This window comes from Phaethon aethereus (genome assembly GCF_964289735.1).
Source record: "Phaethon aethereus genome assembly, chromosome: 5".
Lineage (NCBI taxonomy): Eukaryota > Metazoa > Chordata > Aves > Phaethontiformes > Phaethontidae > Phaethon > Phaethon aethereus.
In genome coordinates this window covers 69,945,338-69,970,394 of record NC_138579.1, presented here as the reverse complement: position 1 = coordinate 69,970,394, position 25,057 = coordinate 69,945,338, and the positions used below count along the sequence as shown (strand labels likewise).

Here is a 25,057-nt window from a genome sequence, read left to right as displayed (position 1 = left end):
TCCCTCCCTCCTCTCCCAACCTTCCGTTTTGTGCAATATTAGCATCGCTTTTCGTCCTCTGAAGCGCCTTTTAAACCATCTGTCTGGATTAAACAGGTTGCCTGAGCCTGCACCATAGCAGTTCACAAGATGGGAACCTCCCCTCCCGCTGTGCACGAAGACGTAGGCTGAAATCGGAGAGTAAAAGACACGTGTGATTTCCCCCCCGCGCACCCCCCACCCCTCCCTGTCACTCGCACCTCCCCATTAAGGTTCCTCTTCACTTATGGAGGTAAGCATCCAGCCATAGGTCTCCAGATTTCTTCAGGGACCTGTGGAAGGAAGATGGAGAGGAGTTTGTTTGGCCTGTGAATCTTCTCTCCATCGTTTTGTTCCTACAAAAACGCCTGTTACTGAATTTGAATCCTCAGGACACCGAATATCTTTCCCCGGTATAACAGATAGAGCAAGAAGAGCCACGCGTTTTGCTCTTTAAACCCCTAAAATGACCGGTTTGTGACTCAGTGGGCAAGGCCTTCACCTGATGCCCACCGTGTTATCTGTAGTCCCTCTGGCCCTGAATAAACAGCAGAGAATTGCCTGGGCTCACCACGTTGCACCTCTGAAGGAGTTTCCCCACTTCCCCCAAGAAATTCTCCTGCAGAATTTCCCATCTGCATCAGCTCCACAAATATTATACGACAGATCGGAGCTGGCCCAGAAGTCCTCTGACAAACGGAATGCGGTCTGGAGGCTGGAAACGTGGCTCTATATGGTTTATGGGAGACGATCCTTCTGTTGGGAGGGCGAGCAATTGCCGAGGTGGTTTCGGAGAACTTGCGTAGGGACGCGGGCACTGTGTGGTGGGGTGCTGGGCATCGCCCCGCTGGGTCGCAGCGCGGCATGCGTTTTTCTCTGTTAACTGGATGAGAGGCCCAAAGGAAGTTTTGGAACCAGTTTTCAGCCCTTCTGCATGTTGGGGGCCGATCTGCTTTAATTTCCCTCTGCTTAGAACGGTTTGGGAGTGGAGATGCCTGGGCTGCAGAATACTTTCTCATGTTCCTGGCCATGAATTATTCCCCTTGGAGTAACTGAGACAGAAACATTAACACAGAGTCTGCCTGACAAGGACTATTAGACTAGTCTGTGACTATGTCTACAGGTGATACGCCTTTGCTGCTGGCAGGGCTCAACTGGGAGACAGCACGGGCTGTAACCTGCCTCATCCCCCTTTGATTCATCTCACTTCGCAGCCTAAAGGTGTGCTGCCAGCTCCCCAGTCATCAGCTGTCAAAATAGCATTTAAAAAGGTACTATAAAGGTCCCTATTAGGTCGGGCTAGTCGCCATCTAAATGCTGAGTATTTTGGTACGTTGATAGCAGTGCTCTGGTTGCCGAAGCTGCTCCTGGGGGACAGTTATTTCTTCCCCCATGACGTAGCGAAGCAGCTTCCCATCTGTTGTCACCTGGCGTTGGTCCACTGAACCAGTGGAGCTGCGTCATTTCTGCTGTGGATCAACATTTCTGCAGGTGTTCCTTGGACTGCGACATGAAGACTATTAACCAAGGGACACCAGATTACAAAACAACGACGTGGTATTTCTGACGGGTCTACAGTGTCCCGAATTCTCTGTTGTAGAAAGGATAGGATGTTCGTGGAACAACGAATTGCAGGCTGCAGGTGGTATTAAAAGAGCCTTACCCGACAATGTCTACGAATGCTTTTCCAAGGGGCTTCTCTTCGTATTGGACTCCATACTTGGCACATAATGACTTCACCAAAGGTTTCACCTTCCAGAAATTGTGCCGTGGCATCGTCGGGAACAGGCTTGCATGAAGAAAGAGAAAACAAACCTGAGAAAACTCAAGAGACTAACCCCAAGGGATGGGCATCTCTCCCTGCCTCCTCCTAGGGGCTAATTACTGATGCCTTCTCCTTGAGTTGCACGAGCGGACAAAAGAGAGAGATCCGGGCTTTACACTCCTCTGTTTCAAGGAGGCTTGTGAAAACTGAATGCATTGATTTCCCTCCTCTGGAAGTTCACGGAACAGAGAAGCAGGTAAAGAAGAACGTGGGATTACCTTGCCCTGTGCCGTTCAATGGAGATTTCCTAACCTGACTTCCAAACCGGTCAGCTTTGCCCTAAATGCCGCCTCTTCTACATTTTGTGTTGTCACTGGCAACAAACTGTCCATATGGCCCTGGTTTTAATGTCTTTCCTGCAACTCGGTACCTGGCAGCGTACCGCAGTCCCACACAGCTGTCACGTGCTATAAAAGACTGAAGTGCTTTTAGTCAGGGAGAGGAGATTCCTGAAACGGATACTCAAGTAGTTAGCTTGGACTATGAGTCCATAGCCATTGTAACTGGTAGGTACGTACCTCTGACTCCTACCTAAACCCCCAAAGCAAAATTGTAAGAGTTAAAGCTGAAGTATTCGGTAGCAAGAGAGACAGATGCAAGAGAGACAGATGCCATGACTGTAGTAGAAGCAGACTATGACCCCAGTAGCCCGGGACTCTCTTTCTTTGGCATATGGTAGTGCTCCAGAGATCCTGCCCCATCCCACACATACACCTTTAGCAGATTTTCCCTCTCCTCAAGTCTGGTGCTGTCACAACCTGGTAATGGCCAAATGATTCTGGGTCTATACTCACTGGTGCTCGATTTGAAAATTCAGGTGCCCGGTGAACCAGTCATTGAAAAAGGACTGCTCGATATTGCAAGTGGCTGCCACCTGTGACGGCAAGAAAGTTGTGAAGATTAGTGAAGTCTTACCCTGAAAACAGAACGAAGCTCCTCTTGCCTGTGGCAGGGGCTGGTGTGTGCCCTACTGCACTGCTGAGCTGTCGGAGCGCAGAAGACTGCCGTTCCGAGATAGCTGGTTGCAGCAAGGGGAGCGTGAGTCCTCCTTCAGGGCTTCGTGTCTCCACAGGTTTGACCGGTGGTAAAGGGGATGATGTAAGGAGGCAGTTTGTGGATTTTGGTGGCGAGTCACATAGCAGTCCAAGTATAGACTCCTAAATCTCAGCCTTTCCCCTTGAAGACCAGGTGGTCAACCACAGCACCAAGGTGGAAAACGGGGGAGGAAGCATGCATGGACACCGAACGCCTGCTTTCCCCATCCCATCTAGTTATTGCCCAGTCTGCCTTAAGTGCAAGATCTGAATATTCTGGAAATATTGCTTGGCTACTCTTGCTGTTGATGATTGTAAAGTGAGGTAGTCTTTCTTAAAATCCTCTTACACGCTGAACTGGCTAAGCTGTGATTTCTACGTAGTAACCATAGGAGACACACTCCCCTCACCCTCAGATGCATCATAAGACCACATCAGTGTCAGAGAGGCTTACTTCTCTCTGTCGTTCATGCATTTTCTCGTCTCTCCCTCACACCCAATATATCTCTCTTACAACCCCCCTCCCCAAATCTCTTGCTCTCACGACCTCTCTTTCTCTCTGTCTACAAATTCCAGTTGCATAAAGTGCTTAAGCAAGAGCTTAAGGTGAACATCTGAACACGCCCGTGCGTTCAGTGAAGCTGTCCACATGCTTAATTTAAAACAAATGCTTAGGTGTTCTCCTGAATAACACTTTTAGCACGAGGGAGAGAAAAGTCTGACTGCCAGACTTTGAAAGCTCACCTTCAAGACCCCATTAACAACTACAAATACTAATTATACTAATTAATACATAAGAGGATTCCTTCTTTCAGCTCAGTTATACCAAAGTCATATGGCCAGCGTCAAAGTTGCTCTCATTATTCTCTAGGTCTGAATAGGACTTGGACTACTGTAACTAAGAGGTATCCTTTCAGCAGGGTGGGTTTGTCTGACCAGGCGTTAAAAAGATGTAGAAAGCAGCTGGTTTTCATTTCAGTCCTCATCATTGCTGAAATACAAACCTTAGAAATACATATTGAGCGCTCTCTTCAGCTTTGATTTTCATTGGGGCTCTTCTATTTGCTGATAAGTATATGCCAAAAGAAAAGCCAGGTCATGCTTCTTGAAGCTGATATTGCCTCAAATCTGAACGAGCCTTTTGATTGTCAAATTCATTACAGAAGTTTGGACTTCCGTGTCTTGAGACAGCATTACTGGGGAGTGGCTCTGGGGAGAACATCTTTATGGGAGGTGTCACGGACAGAGACCATATACTAGTACCCGGGGATAGTGGTAACCCATCCACCCTGTGAGTAAATTTCTAATCCATTTTGGGGTAAGTCAGGGGTATTCCCTCCCCTCCCAGGTACCTGAGAGCTAAGCCAGTCTCTGTGCTTCTCACAATCAATTTCCATTGGAATGTGATTCATCTGGGTGACCCACACGAACCAGTGACTCTCCAGAAACCTTCAAAAAACAGAGAGGCAAAAAGCATGACAACTGATGTTGGAGACCGGGATATGAGGTAAATAGAGTGGGGGTCACGAGGAGCAGCAGGAGACACAACGTGCGAGGACAGTATTTCTCCGAGGTGTGGAAGTAAACACCTCTCTTTCCAAGGAAACCAGAGAGAATCGCTTCTGTGATGAATTTCCCTTCCACTCTTTATACCTCCGGGACTAAGGCCATTATGATTAAATACAAGGAGGACGTCCTACCGGGCTATCCCTCTCCCTCTTGCTCAGAAGTGGATTGATCTCTCGTGCTACTTTTGCCTTTTGGTAAATAAAGATGATCCAACTCCCGGAAAAAAACAAGCCCCCATTCAGAAATTCTCAGAACTGTTTTCACCTTTCCCATCGCCTGTTGGCTACACACTAACTTCAGGCTCCACCTGCCCGTTGGTGTTAGCTTTCTGGGTGCCAGGCTTCGGGCGCTGGGGCTCCGGGCTTCCCTTTGCTCTCTCGGGACCTTTACCGTAAGTCTCAACTCTGCCCTGGGCTGGGTATCGCTTTAGAGCAGCTTGTTTATTGCTTACAGTATATAACTGCATTTTTAGCGTGTGTACCGTAGTCTACAAAAACGCGCTTTCTTCTCTTCACCCAGAGTAGTTTCTCTATGCGGGGACTTAGATGTGTGTTGACAGGGTAGCTGTGCAGAAGCATCCTTGTTCTAGTCTTTAGGCTTTTTTTCTGAAAGAGCAAATGATCTGAATTTGCAATTTTTTTTTTCTTCTTGCAGGTTTAGCTCCATCAAAAGAAGTTTTGGAAATAATAGGTTGGTTATAATAAGTTTTTCAGCTTGATTTCAGACCGAAAAGGCTGCCTCTGCACTTACACAAACGTATGTCTTTTGAATCTCCTCTTTTCCTTAGGTCCAAAGTGTTTTGAAACTCTGAAAACTGGAGGCATCAACAGTGACATTAATTTTAGTGAAGATAAAAGGCCTAATTTTGCGAAGGTTTTTGTACATCTGTTGCCTTTTCTTTGTACTCAAAAAATGATTTTTTTTTTTTTTTTTAGAAGAATTTTTTCACTGTGATGAAATTTCCTAAAACTAATGCTGACTGTGGGACTACATGCCATCCTTTGGTACTAGCCGGAGTAGGGCCATTGTAGTCTTCCACACTGGGAGAAGTGGTGAGCATTTCACTTACTGGGCGGCACGCACAGTGCTCAGGAGGGCTCATGAATTAGCTTCCCAGTAAGCTGGGAAGAGGGTGGCTTGAGGCACTCTGGAAGGGTCCAGCCTTGACCAAAGTGGAAAAAATGAGTAAATGTGTTGGGATCAGGCAGCGTGTGAGAACAGGGAATGAGGAAAGAAAGGAGAATCCTGGCTGAACCACCACAAGGACAAGGGAAGATGCTGAGGACCAGAACCAGCTCCGCTGCGGGGAGGCAGAACTGGGAGACAGCAAGAGGAAAGCGAAGCGGTGAGAACACCCGAAATGACACACAGTGAGGTCAATGACTGCAGAGAACCTAAACAGGGAAGGCCTGTGGGGCACAGCAGAGCTGAGACTTGGTTTGCCTGGCACCGGAGGGAGGGGGGAGCAGCAGGGAGGCCCTTTTATCTCCTACCTGACGAAAGTGAGGAGAGACAGGGATCCCAGAACGCCATAGAATGGGATGTATGTGATGAAGTAGCGCATGTAGTAGCTGATGGCCCAGGCTAGGTCCTAGGGGAAGAGAGAAGACATTAGGCATCGCTTTGCCTATCTCATATAACGTGTTGTTGCTGGTGATGTTAGGGAGGCTGGGTAATTAATACAGCAAAGTGTGATCCCTGCCCACTGGCCTCCCTCCCTGCTCAAGTGTGATTTCTTATGAGCCAGCTGGACCCCATAAAGATCAAGGGAACGTTTCACTCACCGCCCAGAACCTGCGCCTGATCATGGTCGAGATGATTTGGATTTGGAAATACACAGGGATGAGCAGAGGTGGGAAGACTGCAAAGCAAAGGGAAATATTTTGGCCATCAGAGGGGTGGGAAGGAGTGTGACGTGAGTGAGCCAGTGGTTTAGGACTGGTTCTAGGGAAAGTCTGCCTAGCGCTGGCGAGAGAGGCGAGGTGCTGGTGATGGGGGGCGGTTGCCTTTCTGTGAAGAAAGGAGGCTCTTCTTCACACCCGTTCATCTTGACTTATCAAAGAGCATTGACTGGCAACACGCAGTTTTCCGTGGAACCCCTCACACCGAGGTTATTTCCCAGTTTCTGCTGTTTGCCTTGCTCTACATGGCCATGCCGGCAATGTTCAACATGCTTGGATATCACCGAAGAATATACTGAGCTGATTTTGGGACCTGCACAGGGGATGGTGGTCCTGAGGAAGGGTAGGATGAGTTGAGACTTAAAGAGTTGCTCTGCTAACACAGTACGGGCTGGAAAGGTCAACTGGCATGCAGGGAAAAAGGATGAGTGCAGGGCAGGTACTCACTGAGGAAGAAGTACTCGTGCTGATGGTTGTAAGGCAGGTACTTCAGCTTCTTCTTGCCATACTGCAGGACACAAAGGAGAAAGCTCAGGCTTGGATTATGACACTCACATGTAAGAGAAGATTCTCTGCAATACTTCTTTATTCATTGACTGGAGAGTTTCAACTAAATTCCCAGCACCAGGTAAAAAGTGTTTTGGTATGGTTAAGTATCTTGACATTGTAATTGTGCTAGGTGTAAATTCCCTTTTAAAGTCTTCTGGCTTGATGTTCAGATAATTTCTATTTACTTGAGAGCCTGATGGCATTTTAATGTATTTCTCCACCTTCTGCCATGCCTGTGGCTGTGCTAAGAGCTGCCATCTTCTCCATCATTACCAGTACGAATGCGATAGGCATAAAGTCTGACCTTTGGTAAGTCACTACATGGGATGCCAGTGCAAGACGATGATCCTTCCATGCAACGCGTCCCAATCATTGATCCTTTTTGACTTCTGCAGCCATCAGCTGCCATGAACTCCTGCCATTAGCCAGGTCTTGTAAAAGCTTACTTTACCAACAGTGGGAAAACTAGCACGGTGCTTAGCTGTTACTACGGCAAGTCACACACACGTGCTTAAATCTATAATGTCACGTCACTAGTTTGACGTGTAAGTGATGGCAAATAGAGTGCTGTCACTGAGAGCTGTTCTGCACCGATTCCTCTGTTCCTGTGGTCCACCTACAGACAGCAGACGCAGAGAAGCTTCTCCAAACACAGGTTTGGACCTTGGGTGGTTGCATTTTTGCAGGTGCCCGTTTCTTTTCAGTAAAAAGAGCACCTGGTCTCGTAACCTTGTCTCATTAGTGAAATATCTAGAGCTATACAGAAGTGTCTTTTCTGAGCTCCAGGCATGTTCACAAAAGGAGCCGATGCATGGAGAATCTCAATTGCTGTGAACTTGCATTTTTGCTTCCAGCAGAGCAACTTTCCAATGAAGGTAAGTCTTGTAGCATCAATAAATCAGCCACATCATTCACTCTGGTCAGAGCTCTGAAACGCTGAGCACCAATACTGAAAGAGTATTGGGATAGACTGATGCTGGCCTAAAATTTCAGCTATTTGTAGGAGGGACATCTAGTTTTCCTTGCTGTCAGAAATGTTTACATTCTTAGTTTTTCCTTTAAGTGGTAGAACCATGGTCTGCTTTTAAACCCAGTTAACAGAAACAAGATTTTTCCAATGGGTTGTGCCCACACATTTAAGAGGGGGATACTGATTTACGTCTTCTAGATAATGGCTTTTTTATACCCCAGGAGAAGGCTTTCATTTTAGTCATATATAAGACCCCTTCTGCCTCCTGAAAATTCTGTGTGTGCAAGACTTTCTCTATACGTGTCCGTATACCAGCATGTATGTCCCCTACCTGTGTCTGGAGTTACTTTCTCAATAATATAAAAGCTGGCTGAAAAAACATTCACTTTTTGCTGTTGTATTGCCCTGTGTTGTACTGGCTGTTTTTTTGATTGTTTTCTTCGGCTTGTTTTTTGTTTTTAAAACTAGAAATCCTCATGCCATTGTAAAACAGACCAAGGATAGTGCATGGTTTATGTCCTTTGTGTAGGTTTTTATACAACAGACAGTAAATATTTTGGCTCTAGAAGGACAGATTGAATTAAAATCCCTTAACATAGCCTGTTATTTCATGTGCAGCGTGGCAGGACATTGTGAATGCAAGAAAGCAAGCAAGTATTGCTTATGCAAGCAATATCCCTTCAATTGCATGGGAAAGGCTCCAGTGGAGAGGACCTTGTACAGGTTGTCTGGAGCACAGCTGGACTAATATTGGAAGATATTTTCTGTGGAAAATGGAAAATATGCTTCCTTTTCTGTAGAAAATGGAAGATCAGTTTTGAAATGTTCTTGATGAAGTACGGAGGAACACCATATTTTCCCCTCATGTTGATATTTCAAGCCAGCAGGATAAAGTTTTCTTTAATGACTTTCTACTTTCTTTCCAGTCCTATCTTGATTGCTTTCCCCAAGCCACCCCAAAACACTTTTTAGGGAATTAAAATGGATGGGGAATTATACAGTCCACCTTGCTCTTCAGCCCGAAGCTTGGGAGGATGTGAGAGCCAAACTCCTCTTAGAGAACATAGACAGATGAAATCCCTGGATGACACATTTCCCTTTTCAGCATTCTTGGAAGTCTTGACTGTGTAAGTCATATCTACCAATACTAGCTAGCGCCTAGTATTACACAAACGTTCTCTGAAGCCCTTTGGGACAACGGTTTTCCATGTTTTACCCGCTTTGACTTACCTCGACAGGCTGTGTATCTCCAAGGACAAAAATATGCAGCATGTTCACATCTGGGTCCTTCTTGAATATGTTGGGTTTGGCATGGTGTTGGAAGTGACGATGGTTCCACCAGTTTGCAGAGGCACCCTGGGCAGGTACAAGAACAAGGAGTTAATCCACGGAAAAGTCCAGTTCCTCTGATGGTAGAATTACCCATTTATTTATATGAACTACAACAGTGCAACTCCGATTATGGCTAAACTGTCATTTGCTTTTGAAATAGCAATAAGCAGTAAGTGTCTAAGGTGTCGGTTGCTATGAGACTGCTGGCTTCAGAGGGCTGGTTTGCCCTCGCTAAGGATCATCCATATCGAAAGAACAGGGAATAAATGTACTTCGAGTGAGTTGCACGCCACCAGGTCTTCCCACATGTGAAACTGTTATTAGTAGCTGAATCACAGAATCATTTAGGTTGGAAAAGACCCTTAAGATCATCGAGTCCAACCATTAACCTAACGTTACCAAGTCCACCACTAAACCCTCTCGCTGCCTTACTGATCATTATACCGGTTTGCCTCTACTGCCTGTGCCCGTGAAGAGCCAGGCAAGACGAAGCGGGTTTGGGAGAATGAGCAATGCTATGTCCCACCCTCTACAAGTCCCTGCTGCAGGTGGGTGCTGAAATGCCTGGACTGCCCCGGACCTTGCCCAGGACAGAAGTTCTGAAGGCATCTTGAATGGATGGGATGTAGCAGAACGGGACATTTGAAAAACGTTATACCTTAGTGGAGTGCATGGTGAAAACATGACAGGGTTCTATGGAATTTAATAAACTTTGTCCTCAGCTGCCATAAATTGGTGCAGTTCCACTGAAGCTTGTGGGACTACTGTGTTCTCTACCAGCTATGGTTACACTCTATCTCCTCTGCACAACAGCTCCATGTGCAACGGTCACTAACAACTTCTCTGTGCATCTGCTCACAGTGGAAAGGCGTAGAGCTGTAGTTTCCTACTTTGACACAGTGCCCCGGGTCCATAATGTCCTTTACCTTCAGGTGTCCGATGACAAACTTGTGGACGATGTGGTTCCAGGAAGACTTCTTAAAGACAGAGAGGTGTCCAAAATCATGTTGCAGCCACCCTGCCTGGGCCTGGGGTGAAGGGAAACCAAGTAGTTAGGAAGCTGTTTGAAATCAGAGTTAAATGGAGATAGCAGGCAAATCGTGAGTGTGAGGAAGAGAGGGAATTAACTGAGGTGAGAAGGTGAAGATCTCTGTTTTTGTTCTGGAGGGGAACATAGAATCATAGAATCACTCAGGTTGGAAAAGCCCCTTAAGAGCATCGAGTCCAACCATAAACCTAACACTACCAAGTCCACTAACATGTGGAAGGAAAGGCCAAAAAGGTGAGAAAAATGTGTGAGCCACAATCAGCAGCGGGTAGGGGCGGCCAGAAGGCACAACAGTGGCAGGTATGTCGTGAATATTTTTCACTGGTGTGAATGTTTTACACTGGTAATTAATTGAATATGAAAAGTTCAGCACACACCGGCCTTCTCCTGAGTGATTAGCTTAGCCAATATGCTCTGTGCCTGCTACTGCTCACCTGGGAGGTTGTAAGGATGCAGGTGAGGATGAGAGTTGTGATCCAACCAGTACCGAAGTATGAAACCATTAACCACGCCAAAACTTCCATTGCAATAATATGGCCCAAGTAAAGAGAGAAGAACACAGGATTTGCTCTGAACAAGTTCATGTCCTCTGCTGTCTTCCTCAGGGTCCGGAAATCCTCCACCAGCTGGGGCTGCAAAATAGGCACGCGAGACAGCATGCAGCTTATAAGTAAGTCTGAATGAGCCTAAGGAAGGAAAGCTAAGTTCCATACCAAGGACCCTGCCTGCTTCTTGCATTGGTTGGCTACTCCAGAAGTCAGGAAGGACCTGCCTCCACATTCACAGTGTGCCTGAGCTTTTCATAGCACTTTCCTATGAATAAACATCCTGGCTGGTCTGAGTCCACGTCCTGACCTTTTGTACCTGGAGCTAGGAGTAATCCAAGCCTGCTGCTGTGAATCAGCAGCACTACCTGGCTCTGCTGAGAGTCACATCAGCTGATGGCTCCCGTCTGAATGAGCTTTACAAGTATGAAAGAGGCAGCTGGAGAAAGCAAGCATCCAGTCCTACCGCTTACGCGCAACTCCAGAGCTCTGATGATGAGCACCCAGTATCAGCGGACCCGTCATCTCTGTAATATGTGGGTCAGCTACTGTGCAATCATTCATGAAGAGCGTTGCCGGGTTGATGCGGGTTAGTATCATCTCTTCTATTGTGAGGGATACAGATACATCATAATCATGGCCAGCCACAAACAACAGGACAGGATTGAGTTTCGTAGCGAGAGCCAGCCACGCCACGCGCTGTGCCTGAATAATGAATGAACGGACTGGCTGGGAGGGACGCGGAGCTGCTCCACTTTTTTGGGTGGAAAAGGTACTCGCCGGGTCGCTGCTCCTCAAGCACAGCCACCGAAATGAGGCGTCTGATTCACCGCACCCATAGGTGCCTACAGCTTGCGCCACGCACGGCACAAATGTGGCTGCTCTCCAGAGCTTTGCTGGTACTGAGCTCAGCAGGATAAGCCAGTCTGAGTCTCAAAGAGGTATTTCCCTGGGAGTTAATCGGTCAAAGGGAGCTGCAGAGCAAAGAGCGAAAAAGATTCAAGTCTTGTTGAGGTGGTGAGCAGCTTGTTTGGAGTCCTTTTCAGGTTTCTTTGCCTACTCTTCTCCTTCCCCCGTAACAGGCAAGCGATGACATGTGTTTTAGAGCTTGGTCATCAGAGAATGACTAGCGGAAGGGACACCGGTCACAAAATGCTGCGCATTTCCCAGTCCAGGTGTCTCAGTTCCCGTTTCCCTTCAGTACGGGATCAGTCCACCCTGGGCACCTGGAACGGGCTGCTAGGAATGGGACATGATTACGATAGACAGAGCTGCTGGTGGCTCTGTGGGAAGGGAAAGGCTTGTACAGCCGGTCTGAATGTGTCGCCTCCCTCCCACACGCATTTTCTTCTATACTGGGATGCGCACATCGCTAGACAGAGGTGTTCGGTCACTGAGCGTTCTTCTCCCTCTCTGGAGCTGCCTGTAGTGAAGAGACCTTCATAATCTGCCTGCCTCTGACCGGGAGGACATCCTGAGAGGAAAAAATAGTGGAACATACCCATCATAAACCCCAGCTCAGAAATAAATACTCACGTTTTTATCTCGGTCCTGGCTGGGTTCCCCTGGAGCAAGCTCTCCAATAAGCAATGGCTTGAGAAACTTTTGCACCAAGGTGGGATTGATGTGGAAGGCCTGGAATGCATCCTGGAGCAAAAATAGGAGTAACTGTGTGAGATTCGGGAGTAAGCTGTTGCTTCCTACTCATGGTGTCATTGCTGTCCATCTTCAGCACCGTCCTTCTCTGCAGTCGTCCCCCCACACTGCTGGGTGCCAGAGGGGTGCCAGGCTGACCTCCAGCCCTGTGATCCCTGTTCAGTGCGGCACTTCCACCAGAGGCTGATGAATTTGCTTATCTAGCGGGAAGCGAACGGTGAGATCTGGGGTGCTATCTAGACATACGGCGAAAGGCACCTCAAGAAAATTTCTCTAAGAAACTAAATGCCTAAATGCTGTTAATTCCCCTGGAAAGTAGGCAGAGAGGAATTTGTACAAATCGCTACTAGGACATAAATACTCTTTGAAAGTCTGCTACCTGGAGGCAATTCAAGAGAGGGGGGGACTGTGGTGACTGAACCTGGACATGACTGCAGATACAAAAAAATATTCCTGGGTGTTTTGGCCAGACCTGTAGATCCCAGCAGTAACTCAGCAAAAAGTGGTGACTCTTCACTCTGGAGGTTGTATTTCTCTTTTTGTTCTGTAAGATGTGTAACTGAATGCTGCCTTAACTCTTCTTTGTTCTAGAATTATATTCTAGATAAATAGGCAACTCTATCTCCATGCAAGTCCAAGTAAAATGTCTAAACCAAAAACTCATTTGTGTACTAGAATTTCAAGCAATTCTTTTAAAGTGCTTGCTATCAAATTTTGCAGTGGCTAGGACCCCATTCAGAAAAGCACTTCTACCAAAAAGCAACTTTATTACTCTGAAATGTGATAAGGAGTTTAAGAGTCTTGAAGACCTGATAGTTATCAATACATGTGATAAGACTTCTTTTCATTTCTACTGTGCTGTGGTATACGGCTGCTTGTCCCTGTGAGAGGACAATCTTTTGTGAGACTGCTTGCATATTTTGTCTTCAGTGCATGCCTTGAATGCTGGGTACATTTTACTGAATACTCTCCAACATGTGATAATAGACATAAATAGCTTGTTAAGTTTCAGCAGCAGAATCTAACTGAGGGGTGAAACTCAATGTTCATGAAACTTGTGAAATAAATCCCATCCCATCCAATCCTGAGCCTGGAAAAGCGGGAAACCCAGCTGGAATAATATTTTTCTTACATATTTTCAAGACTACTTCTAACACGGAAGGACAATGCCTTGTTTGTAGAGTCTTTTTGATCCTGGCATTCATGAGTTTGCCTGTCTCTTCTTTTTCTGGACTCCTTCCCTTTTCCACATGTTTTTGTTAACCTGTGTCCTACAGATGCCTGATGGGACCATGTATTTGATGCATCTGCTGCTAGTGTGAGATCTTGCTCACCCCTCCTTTCACGTGGCATGGCTTGAATTTTAACCCTGAAGACAGTGGTAGGGACAGAAAGTTGACCAAGGTCAGAAACTCTTACTCTGTCCTTGCCCTGTTCTTACTGCAGAGAGCTGGAGTTAACTCTCCTAGGAGAGCTGTAAAGATGTAGTTCCGTGAGGTGCTAAGACCGGTACAGGAACAAACAGTCAAAAATAGAAGTCAGGAGTACCATGCTTCATCTTTCCTCCTTTGTCCCATTGCCCAAACAATAGTAGGGACCAACTAAAATCTCACTTCTGGCTCTAAAGAGAAAGGGCAGGCTGGAAAGTCCCGTGTCCAGCTGACCTTTCTGGGAGTTGACCTCCATCAAAAGTCTAGCTCTGGTGTTCAAAAATACCAGCCAACCACCTTGGTCCCAACATCCACCAAAATCAATAGACACTTTCACATGATTCCAAGACTTTGGATTGAGTTTCATAACAGTACTCTGACCGCAGTTTTGCTGTGGGAAAAATATATATAAAGAGGGAGAGTGAAAGCTGATCTAAACCGCTGAACTTGAAGTTAAAGAAAGGATATATGAGAAGTTAGAGGTGCAGCACTGGCGGGGAGGCGGGGTGGGGGGAGACGAGGTAGCTGCAGGTGCAGGAAAGAAATGAAACTCTGTGGAATGATTTAAAGATTAGGAAAGCCATAAATGCTAAGGCTGGGAGGGGAAGAAGTAAGGAGGGGGAAAAAAAAGTCAGTTCAATGGGGGAGGCAAACCGAAACGCCAGAAATGAAACTGAGGTGCCCTTCTTTTGTAAAGCACCAGAATTTCCGAGTTACTCTCAGCTCAGCTCTCGTGCCAGTACGAAAGCGCCCAAAATTTCCCCTTTGGTAACCAATTCATGGACAAGGCGATCCGTGCTACCACAGGGAGGAGTTTAGATCAATTTGTCCAGGTCCACTCGTGAGGACTGCATCACTGGTAAAACTTACCCCGGCACAAGTGAGATCAGGGCTTTTCGACGGCATTGCGTTCGCCGCTGCTGTTACTTTTTTGGTGCCAAAATGAAGGTAAAATTCTAGGGCCAGCAAGGCTGCTTCGACAGCCCTGTGCTGCAGTCAGTTTTGGCGTTTCCCATGCAAAGAAATACTTGCCCTGAATCAGCAGCCTCCTTCTCTGCTTTGAGGAATTTAATTTGCTTTACCATAATTTATGCATACTTTACCCTCTCTGGTGTTATCCCCACAGGGCTGTAGAAGGGAGAGGACCGTAGATGGGCATCTGTGGTTAAAAAATACGGTCCTCTCCCTTCTACAGGCAGGGAATTATGCACGAAAGGACTGACTTGCCCAAGGTTACAACTGGTAGCAGACCTTAAGCTTTTTTTTTACTAGTGCTCCAGTTATTGTAGCATTTTCAGCTCTTGGACCCATAGATGTGGAGTTCAGCGAGTCTGTCAGTGGGCAGCTTGTGGTAGATGGATAGCACAATCCTCTAGAAGATTGACCCGAGGTAAATGGACAAGGTACTGAAAGGTTCCTTCGGTGCATATTTGCTGGACTGGGGGTCCTAACTCTATGTGGTGCTAAGGAGAGTCTGAGAAAGGTGAGAGCCACTGAAGAGCTACAAATGCAAACACATTAAACTGAATTGTTATCATTGCCTTCTCCTCCTCCTGAACTCTTCCAGTTGTGCTGTCTCGCACCACAGAATGAAACTTGTTAGTTAAGCCTTGGCGGGGTCAAGGCCAAGGCTTTCTAACCCTGAATGAGAGAATTTTTTGGCAGTAAACTGTTATTCACCACAAGCAAGCCTGGAAACCAGATGCCAATTCTGGTTTAGTGCTCAGAGTGGTGACGAACAATTTCAGAGCATTCCTTAAGCCTGTGCCCCGACGGAGCCTGCTCTGAGTATAGCGGGATGCACGGTACCTGGGGAGGTGGGAGGAGGACCAGCAGTAATAGAACCACAAACCTGTGTAAGGATTTGAGACAAATGCAATAGCAGATGCTCTTTGGTTTCTAGTGGAGATATTGGAGTTAAATTCTTGGGGATAGGAATCAAACTCCTCCGGTTTAAGCAGGCTTGCGTTTAAGCAGCTGAAGGTAAAACCTGGCCCATCTTTTTGAGGGACAAAGCTATTCATTCAGAGGATTTATTGGAAGGGGACAGGAACACAAAAACACACCTCAGTGCTTCAAGGAATAGAACGGAAAATAACCACGGGCCACAGGCAAACAGAGACTGGTGGCAAGGGGAGTGTTAGTAATTCTTGCCAATTAATTCTGCCGCACGGACCCCCCTCCTCGCTGAGGTGTTTGAGAGCCGTGGGAGACGAACAGTTAATGTCACAGCTCGGTCTCTCCTGCCGCTTACCGTGCACATATTCAGGAAAGCTCTGAGGCAGTTTAAATTTTATTAATTGTGGGCTAATGCCCTGGGGAGAGAACAGGCTCTCTCTCACCACAGGGTGGCTTCGAGGGAAACTGCAGACAACGATCGCTGAGGCAATTCGTTCCTTTTTAAAGTTTTGTTTGTTTGGTTGGTTTGTTTTAAGTTGCTGAAACGACCTAAAAAGTGCAGGAGCAGCTGTAGCGGCAGCAATTTTTTTTTTTTTTCCTGTGGAAACCTGTAGCTAAATTCTCTAGAGAATTTTCTTCTGGGGGAAAAAAGCTAAAAAGCTCCTTGTTTTAAAGCCTCAAGCTCACCCTCCTTACAGAAGCAACTTTCACACACAGACCGGCCTCTCGTTAACCCTTTCTTGTGCTGGGCTGCTGTGACTCCGCATGTCGGGAGCGACACGGCTGAAGAGGGGAAGGTTTGGGTCACTTCGCTCACGAATTCAGAGCTCCAGGCAGAGCGCAAACAAGAGACAAAGACAAAACAGCCGGACTTAAGCCGAGCCGAGCCACCTCTACCCAAACCGATCTTCCAGATGCTCGCGAATTGCCAAGGCGCAAGGGAGTTGATTGCGAAGGGGGTTGCAGCCGTTTGCACCAGCCTTTTCGCTCCTAAAAGCGGCGAAAAAAGGTGAGCTGGGTGTAGCGCAGGTGTTGGAGAGATGGAGGGGGAGAGGAGGGCAGGCAGCCGGCTGCCCGAAAGCCGGCAACGGCCTGTCGGAGGTGGGAGCTGGGAGACAGCCGCGGGTGGGTCTGTGCGTGGGTCCTTACCGTGGCATCTTCCCCGGCGCAGTGGCTGATCACTCGTTGACCCCCCGGGTGTCTGTTTGCCCACGTGGTGACATTATAAACCTTTCGCTCTATCACCAGCCACTTGTCCGTCCTCAGGTTGTGCTTCTGGATCTCCTCCCAGGTGTAGAAGCGGGTCCGCGCCCCGGGCTCCCCCGACTCCCCTCCCTTCTCCCCCCCTTTCCCCATGGGGCCGCTTGCTGCTTTGTCTCCTCGCCTACCGCCGGGGAGAGGGGGAACCCGTCCCTGCACTTCTTAGGGATGTGCCGGAGGGGAAAAGCTTTTCTTGCGCGATTTAACTCAGCCGATCCCCTGCTCCCCCCCTTCTCCCTTCGCTCGTGTCCTCCCTTCTCTTTGTCTCGCGCTGCCCCCGGCCCTCGCAACCGCTCCGCTCCGCCGCTTGCTCGGAACTGCCCCCCCCCGGCTGCCTTTGCCCGCGCTGAGCCACTTTCTCCTCGCACATAGCCCCGTTTTGTGGGAAGCTCGGCCCCCCCAGCATCCTCCCCCCTCCCCAGCATCCTCCCCCCTCCGCCAGCATCCTCCTCCATTCCGCGCCGGCGGGGTTTCCACAGGGATCAGCAGAGCTCCTGCACCAATCCCGGCGCTCCCGGCCCCCCCGCTGGTCCCTGCCATTGGCCCTGCCCGATCTTTCGAAGCCAAAAGCCGGCAGCCGGCCAGGCCCACGGACCACGGACACGCGGGGGTGCCGCGGCCCGCTCCCCCTCGCAGCGGGGGCCGTGGGGCGGGAGGTGCGGCCACCCCCTCTTTTCCCCCTCCTTCCCCTCCTTCTTATCTGCTTTAACTCGGGATTTCGGCTCCTGCTTTAAAAAGCTTCTCCCCCCGCCTTTTTTTTTTTTTTCTTTTTCTCTCTTTTTTTTTTCCCTCCCCCGAATTTTCACCTTACTTCTTAGTCTTGGGCTTAGAAAGGAGGTTTTGGTATTCTGCCGGTTTTGCTCTATTTTGTCATGCCGTCGGCGACTCGATGGCCGCCAGCCTTGACAGTTTTCCCTTGGCCCAAGCAGAGCTGTGCGGCGGCAGGCTCAGCTAGAGATCCCCGGCGCAGGGCAACGCGGTCACTAACAGGTGGGACGGTGACACCTTTTCTTTGCGGCGGGACACCTCCGTTATAAAAACATCCCTGTCATTGGCTTGTGCAAGGGCAAAAATGATGGAAGAGTGTTTTCACTGCCGTCTGTCTCGCGGCTGAGGGTCTCTGGCCGCTCTCCAGGGCAAGGCAGTTGTGACCCACAGCTTTCCCGGTGATAGATATCTTTTCTTGTGACCGTTTTGCATTAATAAGTGAAAGGCTTATTAATCCTTTCTGTAGTGGCACCGGCTGAGCCTAAGCAAATTTAATAGACAAGCTGTTCTAATGTTTTCAGGTACAGACTGCGCTCCCTAAGTTACAGCATTCTGTTGTATGGTCAAATCTTAGGACTGGAGCAACACTGGCTTCCAGGAGCTCAGTCCTTTATTTGTCTCGACTTTCAAGAGCACTGTGTTCTGACCCGTCCTGGAAAAGCAAGGGAAGGAACCTATGTGGTTAACCATCAAGCATTTTAATTCACAATGCTTAATTTGCTCTCTGGCCAGCTATCGTATCTTGTCCCTGAAGGATAGCGTGGGATACGAGACCACCTCCTTCAGTGACAGCAAGAAACGCTGCCAGTCCCAGTGCTGTTGTGCTTCTGCCCAGCCCCAGCCATAGTTTAGAGCAGCCATGGACAAGGGTGCTCTGTTTTTTCCTGCTGCCATTAGCCTGAAGGAGCTGACAACAGGGAATATCTAAAAAATTCTTGCTCCTCTCCTTTTCTCTAGCCATGCTCCAGGCAACCGGAACGGAGACCGAAGTGAGAGAACGCGCAGCACTTCTATACCTGCGAGAATCGCTTCGTGCTGCCTTTGTGCCAAGGCACGCTATAGGTTTCCTCTGTTTCTGCCTGGTCTTATGGCTTGCACAAGGACTTCAGCCTGTTAAACAGTCTTCTCCTGTGGTGTGGGTGACGAAAGTCAGAAATGAAAGGAATGTTTTCCTAAGACTTGCTAGTTTTATTTAGTTTGGTTCAAAATAGACCTCTGACAAGGTTAATAACAAATGTCAGCAAGACACTGCATTAAGGCGGACCTGAAGCTCGTTGCTGGTGATGTGGGCAAAGTTTACCAGGGCACTTCATGCGGCGAGTTCTTTGGATTTCAGGATTTTAATCCTGTCGGTGCGTTGGCATAGCGTGTTGGATAACCTTTGCAATGCTAAGGGTGCTCCCTCTGGAGCCTGCCTTCCCTTGTAACCACACACCTGGAGGCTGCTCTCATGGTGCCCGTACCCTCAGGGCCTTGCACAGATGCATTCTGATTTCTTTTTCCATCTGTTATGTCTGGTTTCTCCTAAAAATGGATTACCGTGGGTAAGTGAATCATCCTTTCCTACCCTATTTTTTTTACCCTTTGCCTTGTAGCTTTTAGTTCATAACTTTAGGGCCTACTTGGCAATACAGTAGATAAATAATTTACATATCCAATATATATTACTCAGTAATGACCATGCAAAGAGCTTGTCCCTTCCGTGTGTGACTCCTGCACCTCATCAAGTCTGCTCCAGTCACTGCTAACATCACCTCAGGCAGGAGTTTAAGTGGGTTTTGATGAAAACTGTATTGTTACTGTTGGACAACTGCTCTGTGGACTCCGTGCTCCACTGGAGAGGTTGTCCAGAACAGGACAGTTGTCTGGAAGACCCCATTGCTTCTGTTCCTGGGCTGGTCACAGGGAAGATCGTTTTCCTTCTCTTTTTTTTTTTTCCCCTTCTCTTTCCTTGTTTTGTTTGTGGGTTTTTTGTTTTGTATTTATTTGCTTGGGGGTTTTTTTTGTTTTGTTTTGTTTTGTGTTGGGTTTTTTTTGTTGTCCCCCCCCAAATTAGCTCTGAGGTCCATGTGTGCTATAAACTGTGGATTCAGCTAAAAAAAATAAATTGTGCGTATAAGCCTGCCTCAGCTTTCTTTGTGCACCATCCTTTGCGAAATCATCCCTTAAGCAAAATGAATCCATGCTGGCTTACAGGAAGAAACCTTGCCAGCAAATCATTTATCTGTTCAGTCTGGAGGGTTTGGGGTTTGGTGATGGGAGATGTTGAGCAGCCTCATCGACTGAGCTGTGCAGTAATGACTTCTATACCAATTACTGCATCCTGAAAGGGCAGCGTATGTAAGACCACCTGATAGAAAGAGGATACAGGAATTTAGTGTTGAAGTTGTACTTAAAGAACTCCAAATGCAATGAAGTGAGACATGATATCTAAGGAAACATAAAATCTTAGCAGCAGTGAAAGTCACGGACCCTTGTTGTGAACATACATCCCTGCTTTTTTGTTTTCAGATCATCACTTCTCCACCTTTTTCATTCTGTGGGTCTTTTTATAAGAAAGCACAATCAAGGAAGGTGAAGAGAAGGAGAGAGGGTAGACAACATGGCAGAATATGTTTAATTTAGCTGCAATTCTGAGACACCTCTAATTTATTTCTTCTTTGATCATGTTGCGTGATGTATCTATTGATACTCTGCTTTTCTGCTTGTAAGTATAGGGTCACTTTGCTATGCATTATTTGAATTTTCAGGCTACAGCTCTGAAGCAAGGGCTCTGACTATGAAAGTCGGGCTCTTCTAAGCTTTATTGGTTAAGAAATACTGTATTACTGTCCCCACACCAAACCTTGGCTCACGTCAGTTGTGCTGGTCTGGTGGAGGAGAAGGAGGAGAAAGCTGCTTCCAGCCCTGAGATTCCATGCGTAGAAGAAAATCCCAAGGGAAATCAGGCTGGCTGTCAAATCTGTATTGACTAGTTCTGCATAGCAATAAATTGCTGTATTGATTGATTGGTTATTCCAGTGAGAGATCCCTGTTCATTGAATTTAAACTTCTGCACTATACCTCTTTCCCAGTCATCTTTGTGGAACCCCTATGCAGTCATTCATGGACACCAAGCAGTCTGCAGACCTCAGTTTGAAAATCATTGCATATAAAGATCTATTATTGTTTTTCAGCTGTAGTTTATAGCATATCTATTGGATTACGTGAATTACTTTAACATTTCCACGTCCAGTAGAAATGTTAAGAACATTTTTTAAGAACAAAGACCCAGCAGCATCTCTTGCTCTGTCGCTTCTGCAGAGTAAAATCTCGTACAACTGCAAATTGGTGAATCCCAATGAGATTCCTGTTAACAGCAGCTGAAGATCTGGTTCTCTAGTTTCTGTGACTGTGCTGAGAGGGACAGTAGCTCTGCTTTGAGCCAGGAGGTTGTACCGTAACCCTCCAGAGGTCCTTTGCAAATTATAGTACTTCATAACTCTATATAAATAAGATTGCAAAGCTGAAGAGCATAGAGATATCTAAGAAGATGGAGAGGGCCACTGGGCAACACAGAGAAAGGAATAAGAAAACGTACTACAACTGATTATTTTAGGATGCATTTCTTCAAGCTTCACTAATGATATTTTGCTGTTAGAAAGTAGGGGGGATCCACTGCAAAGCCAGATTTTTTGAAAGGAAGTTAATTTGCAAATTCAGGACGTCTTTTTGCTTGTTCTGTGTCCTAATTGAAGGTTGTGTCCTCTATTCCCACAACTAGATTCAAAGCCATGACTTCTTTTGACTTGTAGAGATAAAGATAGGTATTATTGGTAACTCACAGTATTATCTGTTGGTCATAGTCCATCAGGTCCATGGAAGTTCACACTTCGGAGGTGATGACTTTAAGCAGCGGATAATCTACGCAGGGCTGGCTGCATATGCAAACGCTGGGCTTGAATGGAGTATTTGCCTGAGCAGGTCCTCCCTCCTGAGAAATGCACTGGTAAGGAGGTGGGTACATTTTGGAACTGGCTCTTGTACCTGTTAGAAGGACATAGACGTAAAGTCTGCACACAGAGCTCCTCATCTGGAGATTTCACGTGGATAATTGTGTAATAACGACAAGTCATTGAAAGGTGCCTATCAAAAAAACCCCAGTGCCATCATCTTCACGCAGCATAGCCTGTAACGCTGTCCAGGCTTTAGGCAGCACTTTTTCTAGGTTTTTTTGGCTCCTAGGGCACAAACCAGCCATGGCAATTCGAGGAGAACAGACTCTCTCCTGTGGCCAAGTAGGTGAAAGGCTGCATTTGTTGCACGGTGTAGCTTTCATGGCACAAAGAGCTTGTGTGAGGGACATAAAAGCCCTGACTTTAACTGGGTAGTCACGAGAGGGGGGAGAAAAGGTGAGAAATCGGACAGGAAAGAAAGCATGGAAAAGGGGATATACAAAGTGCAACGTGGAAGAGTTTTTGTAAGGGGCAAACGTAGAAGCGATATATCTGCTCTTCAGGGTAATGTAGAAAAACGTAAGCTAGTGAGTCAGTATAAGGAAAGTGTTAGCGATCCAAACAACTAGTTCCAGGTGCAATACCAACTCATTCAGTCCAAATTATTCAACTATTGCAGTTCGTTCCCCATAACGCAACGGTTGACAAGAATAAAGGAAATATTGCCAGTATCTACCCCTTTTGCTGGTGTTGTGCTAATCCTTTCAAGGCACCTTCCTAAGTCTGGTGCGGGAGTGGTGTTACAGCGAGGTGTCAAGAGTTTCCAGCTCTTTCCTGCAAAGGAGTATGATGCTAAAATTGGTGGTTTCCTCCTGCATTTGCTTCACCAGTGTAGCTGTTTTAATTGTACTGGCGACAGCCTGCATCTTGTCAGTCACCACAGTTCCCATGCACCCTGCCTCTTTAGCTTTTCTTAAGCTGAACAAAAGCCAAGAACTGATTTTTCTTTCAGACTTTGCTATTTTGTTTTTCAGCATTTGCTAGTTTTCCTTTAAAATCTCCTATTTTCTGTGGGTTCAGACTCCACCATCCATTATTCTAACTCATTTTCCCCTGCTTCAAGATGGTAAAATAAAGGCTGCCATCATTTCGGTCCATCTCCTCTGTTTCTCTGTATTACTGGTTTGGTCACCAGATGCCCAGGTACTTAGTGATCCCCCATCACCCAGATCTCTTAGGTATTTGAAAGTATGTTACAGCCAAACCGTGGTAGTGACAGAAGGAGTTTTAATCTATTTCCTCAGAGGAAAATTAGAGAGCAATTTTGGTGCTCTCAAGTCATCTAGGATGCGAAGAATGAATTTCAGCCAGATCACAAGACTGAATCAAAGAGCATTTCTTATCTCCCCTCAGATTTTTGGTGATCCTTGATAGCCAAAGACACCATTCTTGCCTCTCTCAGACCCGCTGAGGTCTTGAGTATGGGAAGCGCAGGAGAACCGACCACTGTTGACAACTGGTAGCTTGTAGCAGGACATTAAAACCTTCCCTGCTTAGAGCTGGATGATTCAGGTAGCCTCCATGATGTCTTGGGCTGAAGCATCTACTGAGGGGAAAAGAAACAGAGACGTAGATTTTATGTCAGAAGAAGCTTTGAAGGTAATTCCAAGGACTGTTGTATAATTTGCCTGGGAAAAACTGTTAATAAGGCGTTAGTACCCCTTATAGCTCTGGTCTTGCTGAAATCAGAGGAGGCATATGAGAGGAACAAGACTGCAGTGGTCAAGCTCAGTGGTGCTTTTTGGCTATTGTTAAGATCCCTTAAAACAAGTTTCCAAAGGTTTAACGTGTGTAGGAAGAGCGATTTTTTTTTTTAAATGTGGTGTCTAGGTAAAAGAAAACTGACCAGTGCCCCCCTGTATTCATGATGGAAAGTCAAACTGAAAATATCAACCAAATTTAGGACAATTATTCTTTTGTGCAATAGATAATCAGAACAAATAGAAATTTAAATAATTACTGCACCGTTCTGAATGTAATGGCTAAATTTAAAAAGATGTGCAACATTATTTATTAATGTCTTTTATGGCTATGTTTGTGAGACGGTCAGCAGTCAACATGCAAAGCAACTTAATTTTTGCTGAGATTGGGAGAGAAACTTTTGTTTCATGGACAACAGTGCAAATGTGTAGAAGCAGGGATGCCTCACTCGGTACACTTGCTGTGGCATCGCTAAAGGGAGGGAAATAGAATCAGAAATATATGTCATATATATATACACACACATATATCTCATAAATAAAAGATGTTCAGTATTTTGCAGGCATAGAATTCCAAGCTAGAAAGACACGATGTGGCAATCAGGTGATGCTCAGAACAAGAAGGGATGCAGCCCGGTGGGTCTTTGTTTCTATGGTTACAGTCGACTGACATCGCTGTAACTAGGTCAGATTGGAAGGTGTGAATGAAAAAAAAGAAATTTGGAACCGGTAATGAGAATTCAGAGAGAAGGCTGTTGGGAGCTGAATGCGGAGAGAGGCATCTGAATGCGCATTTGCGATGTACGTACATTTGTGATGCGTGTGTATGAAGTCCCACACAGCCATATCTGTCTGTTTTAGCGTCATTCACTCTTCTATCATTATGCAGTCGTCCGTTGTACAAACAATCACCTGCTGACCACCATTAGACAGGCGTACTACGTGATATACCTGCCGTGACACCCTTCCTCCCTCTGGCTGCACGTCCGGGCACCAGCAGCCAAATGGCGCCCTTGGAACGGAAGAGGCCGTGGCAGTTGAAAGGGAGAGGCAAGAGAGACGGAAGAGCAGGAAGGATTTGCTGGAAAGGGGGAACAAAACCAAGGGCAGGGAAGATGAGGCATCCTGAGCCCAGAAGTGAGGAGAAACAGACTGTAAAAGCGATCTAAAAAGAAGCAACTTGGGCACGAGTTGCACTGCAGAGCCTACGCCTCGTCCTCTGTTGGTCCTTGGCTTTTTGGCTTCCTCCAAAGCCTTTATCTGGTTCACGGTATCATTTTCCAGGCTGTGTCTTCACCTGGCATGTCACCTCGACCACCGAGCCCCTGTCCCTTCCAACCAGCAAGGAAAGGGCCTTCTCCTCACCTAGGACCAGCCACTTGATGTGTTGACCCCTTTTTTCTCGTTTCCTACGCCCTTAGTAAGTAAATTTGGCATTTGCTCACGTTGAACTACTTGATGTTCTAGCTGGCCTGCCCGTCCCTCCTGGCCTCCAGCTATCGACTGCTCCCCCGAGTCTGATGCAACCAGAAAATCTGTATAAAGGTGCGTTTGTCCC

General features: G+C 46.9%; 1 protein-coding gene across 1 annotated transcript; it reads right to left on the bottom strand.

Annotated features, from left to right (window-relative positions):
• Positions 1–259: 259 nt before the first annotated feature.
• Positions 260–18,266, bottom strand: FADS2 (fatty acid desaturase 2; the record flags this gene model as incomplete). The annotated part of the gene is made up of 12 exons (XM_082000567.1): positions 16,926–18,266; positions 12,328–12,438; positions 10,681–10,878; positions 10,125–10,226; positions 9,097–9,222; positions 6,795–6,855; positions 6,231–6,307; positions 5,940–6,037; positions 4,230–4,326; positions 2,638–2,717; positions 1,682–1,807; positions 260–311 (listed from the first exon to the last, which is right to left on the bottom strand). The coding sequence occupies exons 1-12, from the start codon at positions 17,130–17,132 to the stop codon at positions 260–262; spliced, it is 1,335 nt and encodes a 444-aa protein (XP_081856693.1). The 5' UTR covers positions 17,133–18,266.
• Between the last annotated feature and the right edge of the window lie 6,791 nt (positions 18,267–25,057).